Below are 12,441 nucleotides of genomic sequence, written 5' to 3'. Positions count from 1 at the left end.
GAAAGCAGAATTGGATGCATCTGTTTGTTTGTTTGTTTTTTGTTTTCCTGGTGAATATGCTAATAAGGGGAAAGGAATAAGTTTTAGATCTTGACCCATTGCATATGACAAGTTGGTGACACCAATTACCCTGGGGACTTCAGAGCTGTCTAAATGATGGGATCACATTCCCATGTGGCGCCTGTACACCCTGAGCATGCTCAGATGCTGTCTCTCAATCAGCTTCTCTATCTGTGTCTCTCCCTATCTGCTTCATCTCACAGTCTCACACAAAAGGGAAGGAAGGGAGCACCAGGCTCTGTGGCATTCCCTCAGTTCCGACTAATCCACCTCGGACTGCTGGCTCTTAGATATCTAGGTGATTGTCATCTAGTGAATGCCAGCAGGAGATGGAGAGCTTGATAAAAGAAGAGGGAAGGGGGGGGCAGTTTTATTCATCCCGAATTGAAGTTGAAGAGCTAAGAGGAGGGAAGTCAAGAGGAGGGAAGGTGAAACAGTGAAAATGCAAGAGCAGGACAGTGATGACAGCTGATGCCACTGCCACCAGCAACTTGGGTGAACCTTGGGTGAATCATTTGACTCACTGGTCTCATTTCTCCATGTACAAATAAAGCTGATGATTAGATTTATTTCTTTTCGCTGCTCCCTCAGGGACATGACTCTTACTTGTGCTATCTCTCCATGGGTTTTCACACAGGGTTATGACAGTAACACAAGTTTAAGAACTGCTTCAGTGCTTAGTAATAAGGCCAGGACTAGCATGAGACACTAAGCTCTCTGACCTCACCTGTAAACTGTCCTCCCAGCTATAGCACTGCAATCCAAGCTTGATAGATGTCTACATATCAGAGTTCCCAGGCAATCCCATGAGAGCTGCTTAATCAATAGTTTCTACAGGTCTGTTTCCATAGAGGAGGTTACCAAGTCACCTAGACAGTAGTTTCTTGCTGAGTTTCCCCAGAGAGGCGTCATGCACCTCATGAGTCCTGGATTAGCTCCTACTAAAGGTCTCCATGCATCAAGGTGGCCAGTGCAGCAGAAAACTATGTAGTGCAGGTGTTTGAGAGATTAGTGGGTAGCCATGGATTTGCAAACCCAGCAGCACCCCTGAGGAGAACCGGTAAAGGTCTCAGTCCATCAGTGCTTAACTGATAGCTGTGTTGCCACCACAACTGCTTTGGGCCCTGGCTCCTCTGTAAGTTTCCTCCTTTACAGCTCAGCAAATGTCACAATTCACTCCCTACTATTGCTCGCTGCCAAGACACTCAACCTCAGCTTAAGCAGCTTTAACCTTGATAGCAGTGACAGCTTCACATCAGCTCAGCAACTAGTCCCTGGGTTCAACAGCCATATGGCCTCTGATCCAGAGGTAAAAAAATCAGGAAACAAAGGGGGCTCTCGTCTGTGTGTGGTTTTTGCCTCCTCTTCTCATGTACCACCTGCAAACAGACCAGATAAAGCTTGGCACTAGCTCTGTGTGCTGTTTCAGTGACACAGAAAGTCACATAGGACTCACCTTACCTTTTTTGTATGCAGCTCAAGGCAAGTCAGGTTTCATGGCTCCCTAAAGCTCAGCTAAGGCCAGCTCGAGGTATAAATCCAAACTCAGCCTGGAGAGAAGCAGACTGATGCTAGGTGGTGATACCTTTGACTTGCTACCAGTCAAGAATGAACCTAGAGACACGCAGTCCAGTGCAGACCAGCACAGCACACCTTCTTAGACCCTTGTAAGCAACACAGTGGCCAACTCCAAAATGAAACCAAAGCAATAAAAATCAAACCAGATTAAGAATGGTAATAGTATAGCCCTGGCCCAAATAAACAACAGTGAGAAAAAGTTCCTTTAGGTCTTCTTTCTGTGAAGAAAGTGTCAAGTAGTTATCAGCTGTCTCCTGCCCCTGCTGCCCCACCATGCAGAAAAGGAAATGTGCACAAATTGTAAAGGGTTGGGAAGATGGGCAAATGCAGAAGAGCAAAGCAAGAACAAAGGAAGGAACCTTGGAAAGTGACAGATACTGTATAAATTATTTAATTTCTAAATTATTAAAAATAAGATCAAAGTCGTAAATCAAGTTTGCATAATAAACAGAGTGGGAATGTTAGCCACGGTCTCCTGACCAAATTTCAGCCATGGGACTGATTACATCCTGCAGCAGGCATAGAGTTAGTGAGTAAAAACAGACAGAAGGGGACAGAGGGAACATAAGCAATGGTAACATCTGCTCTCTGTCCTGGACCAAGTCCTTTTCCATCAGTAAATCCCAGCTCCTCTCACTCTGAAAAAGCACCAATGTCTGCAGCACCTGAAATGCAAACAATAACAGCAACAAATCTGGGGACGTCCAGAGCAGCAAAGCTCTCAGTCATCAGCATAAGCGATCACCTTGGGAAGTTAGGGCAGCAGTGACCACCATGCTGACCATAAAAACCTAGGTGCCAACCTCTGCCTCCGTTAACCGTCTCCTGTGAAAATGACAGGAAATTTTTGCTAAGTGACCTGAGGTAGTGCTGAAGGGAAGAACTACTTCTCCCAGTATTTATTGAATTCATGCTGTGACATTATTTTGGAAAGACACTTTAAAAAAATTCAGCTATCCCTATGAAATCAGGGAAAAAGTACTGAATATAGACTATTGTTTGCATATAGTAGTTATTACACTTAAATTACTAAAATGGGGCAGTGTATTTGGTAAATACTACCTGCTATGCAAATCGTTTGTTCTGATCCATTCCAGAAGAGGAAGGAAGCTATCTTGAAGCCATAATATTTTGTAGCAGGGCTAATCCTGTATTTCTGATTGTCAGCTCTCTGGTAATTCAGAAATAATGAACACTCAAATTTGGGCTTTAAATACTTTTGTGTGTGTGTATTTTTTAGGTTTCTTCACTATTCTCAGGAAGTTAGAAATCAGAGCTATTGTGTATCAGGCCTGAGAAAGAAATGATCCATGAGAACAAGTGTTGCATGTGTGTTTAGTTTTACAAGAATCTTTTTTAGATTGATGTTTTATTTTCGAAGCAGAAATTTCTGTTTCCAGAATACACTGAAAAAAATGGCTGAAGGGCCATCTGATTTTTTTACAGAATATCTTTTGTACTTTTGTTTGAAGGCTTAAGAGACAGCTTTGGTTCCCAGTGGCCACTTAAGTAAAACAGACGTGCATTTTCATTTCTATGATTTTACCAAATATGAGTTCTCTTACTGCTTGGCTGATCATTTTTCTTACCTCTTTCTATCACAGGAATATCATGAGGATTAATTAGCTAAGTGTTTGTATAGATTGTTAGAGGTGGGAAGCGTGGGATGCTGTTATTACTTTTATGATTATTACTGAATGAAGAAGACGAAAAGTCAAACAAAACAACATGTGGGTCAGGGACAAGGATAGAAAATAATGCTGAAAAAAATTAGAAGGTCATCAGATTGTTCTGAATCAGCCTTCTCCAAGGGCAATGATCAGGCTATTTCAAAAAGACCACATCAGAAATAATCCTCTCTCTCCTCTTCCCCTTCTTCAGTTTTACATGTGTTTCTCTTGGAGGCTGCAGAAGGCAGCCTATAGCATCCTTGCCATATTTCTAGTAGGAGTTTTTAGCCTTGTGAATGTTCCTTCATCTCCCTATGCATGCTCCTCCTGTAAGAAAAGGACAGTGTTTTCTTTCCTTGAGTGCAGTTGCATGATCCTGCTGTCTAACAGACCGAGGCATCTGCCCCATTCTGAACCCCACCTCACCCCATGCCACTGGGATGACACAGTGATCACACAGGGACCTTCTTCTGGGAGAAAAACTGGTAGAAAGTACTGTATTTGGGTTGTACACTTCATCCTCTGCTGGTGGTGTTCCTGAGATGGTGTTCCGCAGTACTGGCCATATATCTGACCTGGTACAAAGTGGAAAGACTTGGACCAGGAAGTGGTGCACCAACCTTTGGTGCCAAAACTTCACCTTTTCTGGTTTTATCTTCCATCTCTCCAGCTAAGTTAGGATGGTTAAGCCTGAGGAGAGGTGTCTATGTCTCCATTAAAGACAGACCTGGCTGAAGTTTAGCCACCTGAACTTGAGGTAGCAAAAAGTTATGTGAGAGAAGTCCTCCCTTCTCTGTTAACCAGCCACCACTCCTCCCTGTGCTTTCAATGGCCTTACCAGTGCTTCACTTCTCAAGCACTGGAATGAGGACTGCAGGCTCTTAGTTCCTGAGGTACTGTACATGGGCATGAACTAATTTGAGACCATCTCCTGTTCTCCTCAGAAGATAAATATTTGAGCTAAAGTAAAGGCTAAGTCGGAGTAAATAGAGGATAAATCTCTAAAATTGGATGAGAAAAGTTCTAAATGCTGAGGCAAAGAAGTAAGGAATACTCAGGAAGTAAGAGAAACAAAAGGAAATACGTCCTTTCAGCTGAGGAAGGCAAAAGCTCCTCTCTGTCCCCTTGGATCAGTCTGAGATAATAAGGCTGCTGCCTTTCTGATTAGTGCTCTGTAGCCCTAACCCAGGCAGGGAAAATCTGCATTTCAAATGGCATATTTTAAAGTACACAATACCCAAGGGCCCTGCTACTATTGATTTGCCTCCGATGGGGTCACTGTCTCACTTTCTACAGCTTTATTAACTGGGACCATACACTGGGCCCCTTTCAAAGGGGAAGGAGAGTAGCTGGGACATTTGTCTTCAGGGGGAGCTGGGGAAGGAGTGAGGTGACTTTTATTGGGAGTGTTCCAGAGGTTTTCTAAGGGTGACTGGTGACTCTTAGAGGGCTTACTCTCGTTTGGTAAAGCTACCTGGGGGAAAGGAGGTAGGTCTATGCTGTCAGCTTCTTTCAGGGTGACTGAGTTCCCATCCTTTCACTCCCACAATGCTGTTGCACTCAGCTGGGCTGTGACAGGAGTGTGGCAGGAGTGTTGTCAAGGGTCAAGATGTCCAGAAACAGTTGGGTTGTGGTTGAGATCCTCTCTCTAGCCAAGGAAGCAAAGCCAGTTAGCTGGCGTATGTGACTGAGTTTGGATATGGGAAGTTATACTCCTTCCAGCTCTGAAGGAGACCCCAGTTTACCTCAAAGACTGGCTTTCAAGGCTGCAACAAGGCGTACATCCTTCAGGTCATGAGGTACAGGGCTTCAAGTCATTTCACCATGCTAGGGGTGTTTCCAGGTCTCCAGGGCATTTAGGGTATCCCCAGAGCACTGACCATAGCAGAAATGGGATGTCTGCTTCCTGCAGCATGCCTGGTGTAGCAGAAGCAACTGAAGCTAGATGCACGAATCACAGGTCAGGGCTTTATTTTTACTGCCTTAGCTTTGTAACCCTAAGCCAAATTTAACCTCTTTCTTTGCCCCTCATGATCCTAATTCAATCTCTGGGGGAGAATGGCCAGTTTTGATTGACTGTTTCACTGAAACCCACCAGTCTCCAAGCTACAGACTCTGCACCTTCAGCACTAATTGGTGAATTAGGATAATCTAGTTCTTCTCATAAGGAGGGACAAAAATACCTTATTTTTTTCTAGTCTATGACAGAAATGTATGAATGACAGTACACTGCAATAAACAGCATGCACATAGCCATTCTACAAATGTGCATCTTCTAGTGCAAATTTACAAGCCCTCTGAATATACAAGAAGCCACACACACAGGTTATCTGACATGCAAACCAGGAGGATCAGCTGCCATTGAGGGGTTAACAGAGAACAGCTTAGAGATATCCATACATAGAAGGAAGGTTGCCTAAGCCAGAAATGCTGTCACCAGTGTCACCAGTGTCACAATGAGCTCTGCTGAGTGCAAAAGTTGCCTTTGGAGCAATACAATAGTTTGCACTGCCATTGGCACACAGTGTCTTTTAGGTAGAGCCCTGTTTGTCTTGCAGCACAGGTGAAACACACACAAAAGAGGATTAACACTTTTTTTAAAAAAAAGGTTGAGAGCCAAGGTCTAAAAATATGTGAGGGCCAGGAAAGGAGTGAGAATTATTTCATCTGACTGTGTTGGTATGTGCAACTGAACTGATCACCTGGGTCTCCATATGCAGCCAACAGGGAGATACAAAGCTGCAATTCATCTGCCCAGAGGCATTCAGGTACAGAAGGGAGAGATTAATCTTGGCCTAGACTCTGCCTGTTATCACAAACACTGTAACAGGTGACCAGCTCAGAAGAAATCCCATCTCTGTTTAGTTTACTGAATCTGACAATGGGAAATGCCAAAAACATAGTCCCCTGCGTGCCCTAGGTGAGCTCTAGTACAAGTAAAATGCTGTTATCCGCCAGACAGACTGACCACACACAACCAGCCATTGTCACTCCACGTTTTGAGACAGGTTTATTCATGCAGCTCTGGTCTGCTTTGGAGAAAAGTCAACAAAAGCCAGACTGGGACTGTCCCCAGCCCCTGCAACTGCATTCATCTCAGATGCTTCTTCAATGAACAGCACTAAACAGATCTTATAGGCAAAGATCTTGGCCATTGCTTCTGCAACCACCCAGTTACATCCTCAGCCATTCCTAGGTGAAAATATTTAGCACAGAAAGTGAAATACAGGTCAGCTCACTCACCTTTGGAGACAATCCAGTGTTAAAGACAGATGGATTCCCCCTTTCTCATTCATTTCATTGGCATACTTACTAAAATCACCTTCTCAGTGCCTCCTCTGGAGAATAAACTCGATGCCTAGAAACAAATGTACTGCTTAAAGGGGAATCAGCATTGTGCTATAATAGAAGAGATTGTCTAATCACTCCATCAGTAATTACAAAGAACAGGATATCACTAATTAAAATGTGAAAGTATCTTATGCAGGGTATAATACAAAAGGGTAATTAACAATCAAATGGAAAGCCACCACCTCACCACCAACCTGCATTAGGCTTCAAAAAATAATAGTTCTCAGATCTAGTACAGCACTTTTCATCTGTAGATCTGAAGGCACTCCTATGTGGGGAGGTATCCTGTGTCACCTTTTGTTTTTGCTGGAGAAACCAAGGCAATTTTACACAACTTGCGTGGTTATAGAGCAGGTCAGTGGCAAAGCATCTTCACTTTGGTCTCTTTACTAATGGTGACAAGGAAAGTTTCAGCATTTGAATGAGCACACTGATTTCAAGAATTTGGTTTAGTGGGTATGTGTATGACCAGCTAATTTAGTCGGTATGTCAATGTAAAAGTGAAGAGTAGGGGTTTGTCTGTACTTTGTCATGACTTTAGAAGTCTGTTTAATGCTGAAAAGCATGTCCCATGTACTTAAACAACACTATCAGAGGGTGGCTTCCTGATGGGAGACAGAGTGAAATCACAGAGAGCTGCAAACAGAGCTACTGTGATTCTGGAGAAAGCAAAGACTCAAGTCACTTCTACAATGATTGCAGAAAAACAGATTTCTTCTCCACCATTATCACCAAGGCACACATTATCAGAGGCTGGGGAATGAACAGAGTGAAGTTTCACTCTCTGCTCATTCTCTTTCCACCGCACTTAAAGTATCCACCACTGGTCACTACTGAGGGTTGGATACAGGCTCAGACTTATCTTGTTTGGCTCTTTGTACACCTCCAGAGAAGGACACAAGAAGCAGCTTCATTCAAATTCTCTTCTCCTTAGCATCAGGAGCATTTTACAAGGTTAGCACAGCCATACTGTACGCATGAACTGTACCAAGTGTGTGCAAGGTTCAGAGTGCTAAGTAAAGGTAGAAAAGTCTCGGTTTAATACAAGAAGAATTTCCAGTATGCTCAACCATTCATTGCGCTTATGCTACAATTTTTTTACTCCCAAATGCCTGAAAATATAGCCTTGATTCCTCATTTCTGACTTTTGTAGATGTCCTAAAAGAGGCAGAATTTTTATCACTTTCTAGAAGAAAATAGTTAAGGAAGTCATCCTAGACCAAAACCACAGGGAAGAGATTTTGCCACTACACAGTATTATTTTTGCTAAAGCAGTGGAGCTCCCTTCTATTGCACAGCTCTTCTGGGAGTCTTTGCTTGGTTGTGCTGGAAATAGGTGCTATAATCTGGATAGGAGGTTTGGCCATGGTTTTTCTCAGTGCCCACTGGAGGTCTCGCTTGTAGCAACATAAAAAAAATATTTCTTGTCACTGACAGATAGAAACAAATCAGGTTATCCCCAGAGAACTAGCTAAGCTTGTTGCTCTGAAGAAGGAATCCCCTCTCCTCAACACTCCACATACACTGGTCTCCCATCAGCAGCCACCACTGTTTCCCTAGAGCTTTGACACAAGCAATGTAAACCATGAAACTTCTCTGCTCAAGATCGTATCAAGCCTTTTTTCTGTCTTTCTCATCACAGAAGTACCAGGGAGTCAGAGAGTTAGATCCAACTCATGAGAGACCTCCAAATTGACAAACACATTGTGGATATGGGATGCATAAAGATGCAAAACTCCACTTTGTATCCAGCCCCTATAGCAAGAGGGAAGGCTAAGGCTGACGGTTCCCGCAGGTGTGGTGAGCCAACGTCTCAAACCAGAGCATTGCCTCACATCCTTGCCTCCCAACCTCAACCAGTGCCACAGGCTGCCCTGCCAGTGACTGCATGATATTTTTTTCCTACTCTCTCTCTTTGTTTCAGCTGATGCAGCAGCAGGCTGCAATCATGGCATCGGTGGCACAGGGTGGCTACCTGAACCCCATGGCAGCCTTCGCCGCAGCCCAGATGCAGCAGATGGCAGCTCTCAACATGAATGGCCTGGCAGCCGCGCCCATGACACCAACCTCAGGTAAGGGGCTGAGGGGCTGGAGAGGGCAAAGAGCAGGAAAATCCCACTGCATCCCAGAAGAGACCTGGAAACACATGTTAGCTGACAGGTTCTCTTCCAGGGAGTGCTCGCTGGCCTTGTTGGTGAAGGTCACTTGAAGCAAAGAGCCAACCATGTCCTTTTGTGAACTGGGAGAGGAGGAAAGGGACAGAGAATGGCTGTTTACCACCTCTTCCAGGGCTGCAGGTCAGCTTTCTGTATGGTGAAACACTTATAAGGGCCAAGCCAAAGGGATGGCCAGCACTGGGCTGTTGGGTTAGCTGTGGCCCATGCCAAGTGGCATTTGCCGGTGGGTGATGAGAGCTAGAGGGTTGCAACCCACCAAATCTGGGATGCAATGAGCTTGTTGGGGAAGAGGAAGGGTTCTGGCAGGGAAAGCACTGAAAAGAGGTGTCAGCCATGAACTTACCCTCTCAACCGAATCCCTTACACAACTTTCCTTTAGCTCTGAGCACCCTCCAGATAAGGCAAGACATCCCTCAGTGACCAACACTGGCTTGATGGTGGTAAATATAGATGTCCAAGGGGTCAGTGGTGGTGCAGTCATAGCCATGATGGTCCAAAGACAAAAAAACACATGGTTTTGGTGAGGTGCAATATCGTTAACAATATGAGCTATGTCTTTGGGACACATAAGCCTTTCACCTACTGTGAAATAAGACAGGAGGTATTCAGGGAAGATCTCTGGTGCTATCTGGAATACAAGTGTTTGGTGAGAGTGTTTCTGGCTGCTGGAGCAGAGATAAATAGTGAAGGGATGCTGGGATCTAGCTAGGCTGTGAGGGATTGCAAGAAGCCCATGCTCGGAGCTGTAGTATATGATTCAGTGAGCACCAAATTAAGCTAAGATGGAAACAGGACTGGCTTTCTTGGGTACTGAAGCACAAGAAAATCATCTGGGCAAGAACAGGTCAAGGAACCAGCAGGCCTGGTAGTCATGGAGTGATATGTGGCCTAACAGCAGGAAGATAAGACAGCAGGGTAAGTGAGGCCAAACAGTGACAGGAAAGAAGTGAGAATTTATAGAGCTTTGCAAATTGTCTGGTAGGGGAGCACAGGATTCAAAGATACACCTTCAGAGGTCATTTCTAAGGGACAAGGTGTGATAAAAGGTTATTCCTATGAGAAGCACTGGGGATAGGATTGTGTTCAGAAAGACATGGTATACCAAAGTCATTGCGCAAAGCTTGAAGCATCAAGCTGGCCTGGAGAGAAGCAGCTTGGCAAAGATTTGGGGTGACATGGGAGGAGTGAGCTATGCCCTAGTGAGCTGTGGTGCAGGCAGCACTGGGCAGAGTAGAATATGGGATTCCAGAACAAAAGGACAGAGAGGGAGTAGCTTCATTTCTGAACATGAAGAGGTCTTTACCAGCCCTGGTGCAGGAGAGGACAGTCTGACAAAGACACCAGAAAAGAGGTTTCATGGCTGAGAAACACAGAATAAAAGGGAGATAAGCAACAGGGCAAGCCTGGTGGCCTTTCCTAATGAACTGAGTTCTGCTGTGAAGGAAAACCTTGCTATTCACACATAGCTTGGCATCTCTTCACAATCTGTAGCTGAGAACAATGACAGCAGCTACTGGATCAGGTACTTATCTTTTTGTTTGCTTGTATTACAGTGGGGGGGGGGTGGAAGGGAGAGAAAGAAAGACAGACCTCATTCCACGTGAACTTAGGGAAACCCAAGGAAAAGTACTTGACTCAAAAATCTTATGCCACACATTTTGAAATATATGTTTACACAACGATAAATGTATAAACAACAAGTCGATGGAGCTACTGCAAATCCAAATAGAAAAGTGGCTTAATTATATGTGCACCCTTTAAACCCGCTGCTGGAAAGATTATCATATTTGCATTAGCTAGATTTGTTTTGTGTTAGTGGAAGCAGAGAGAACGTCAAACAAAGGCTGCCTGGAATTCAAATGCTCTCAGGGCTTGGAAAGCTGAATCCAGGCAGTGGGTTTTGATGGCCCCACCACAAAAGAATACAAGCTCTTTTACATATAAATAAGCCTTGAGAATGAGCAAGTTATATGATAGAGGTGTGTAAATACCAGTGCAACAACCAAATTCTGTGCTTACCGTGATATCCAGAACATGGAAACTATCCAAGCCCTTCCTCGGTGTAAGCTCTGCTTCTCTTCTGGTGTGCTCCGTGCCTTTCTGGGACTGTTAAACTCCTATTGTCAGAATACAGGAGAGGAAAGCTCATGTTTTTTACATGCTTTCAGGACCACCCATGACTGGTCATTATTGAAAATAAGATGCTGCTTTAGATGATCCCTTGATCTCTTTCATGGTGGCAGATTTTGCACTCTCTTTATGACATATTTTCAATCATGGAGCCTATGCACTTTGACATTATTACAGATTTACCATGAATGGGTAGCTTCCCTCATGAAACACCTCTGTAATGGGTTGTGGAAATGTCCATTGACAATTATTCCTTGAGTGAAATGTTTAGACTTTGAAATGACTGCTTGTATTACTACACCACTCACAAAGCTTGTGATAAGATGCATAGAAAATGTTTCACATAACGTCTGAGCAAGCAAGCCTACAACACTAGCAGCAATTTCTGAGTAGACAGGAGATATCTGAAGCCTAACGTGAATTCTCCTGCTGGCTTTTGTTAACATTCAGAAAGCCAAATGGAAAATGATCATTCTGCTTCATAGCAGGATTTCCAGTTATTGAAGTATATCTTTGTTCTGACTTGGAATGAAAATGAAATATTTCAAAGTTCTCTGAAAAACAGAAAGTGTTTGGAACATTGGGGGAAAAAAAAGAAAAAAAAGATTAATAAAACTAGTGTTTTGATCTTTCCTAAGGAAAAGAAAACTCGTGCTACAAAAAGGACACTGGTAACTCAGAAGTCCTAGAGGCTTTGGAGGTACTGGCTGAGCACAGTGCCTCTGTGCTGGTATCTTCAGGCCTCCTAATCCAGCTGTTTTTCTGTTCTTCCTGTCTCTAGGACAGTAGATTCCTTGGGACATGGCTATAAATTTGTTCAAAGTCACAACTTCCCATGGGACCTAGGAACTTAAAGAGTTTTGGATCCAGGCAAATCTAACAGACTAGAAACAAGACTAGTCACCTGGCTTGCCTCCAGTCAATGGACTGCAGCTGGCAGTCCCAATAGATAAACCAGACCATAAAAAAAATTATGTTTTGACGGTTCCTCATCAAGAGTCAGGTTTATCTCACACAACAGTCTATAATTAAGGCAATTAAATTAACATCTCTGAAAGTTTGGTTCAAGTTTTCTATTTCTCTCATCTTAGGCATAATCTGGGTGAAAAGTGGGTCTGCACAGAGGGGCTAGAAATGAAAAATTATTTAGACTTGTTTCCTTCTCTTCTTCCTCCCTCCATACTGTAAATCTGCACCTGCTGTAGATGCAGCAAGAGATCTCAAACCAGGGATGAAATCCACAACTGGCATGCACCATCACCATTTGTTCTCTGCTGTGGCATTATGCCAATTTTTCTCCAAATACAGATCTGACATCTCTAGGGGTGTTCTATATAAAAAGAAAATTAAAGAATTGCAATAAATATGACTAAACTTCCTTGGGCATGCACAGAATAGCAAGCACGAATCCCTTGCTGAAATTTTAGAAAAAAAAATACTTACACTGTCTACGCAAATACAGGAGAGATTCTAAA

General features: G+C 43.6%; 1 protein-coding gene across 47 annotated transcripts in view; it reads left to right on the top strand.

Moving 5' to 3' along the window:
• CELF4 (CUGBP Elav-like family member 4) overlaps nucleotides 1-12,441 on the top strand; it is a 688,894-nt gene that overhangs the window by 635,223 nt on the left and 41,230 nt on the right. For all 47 annotated transcript variants that reach the window (XM_062019331.1, XM_062019311.1, XM_062019290.1 and 44 more), the window contains one exon: nucleotides 8,584-8,731. In XM_062019331.1, coding sequence (XP_061875315.1) covers nucleotides 8,584-8,731 — 148 coding nt within the window. The remainder of the gene's footprint in view (nucleotides 1-8,583; nucleotides 8,732-12,441) is intronic.

Source organism: Colius striatus, chromosome Z (assembly GCF_028858725.1).
Source record: "Colius striatus isolate bColStr4 chromosome Z, bColStr4.1.hap1, whole genome shotgun sequence".
In the NCBI taxonomy this organism is placed as follows: Eukaryota; Metazoa; Chordata; class Aves; order Coliiformes; family Coliidae; genus Colius; species Colius striatus.
Note: the sequence above shows the minus strand (reverse complement) of the source record. Positions and strands in the feature narration are given on the sequence as shown.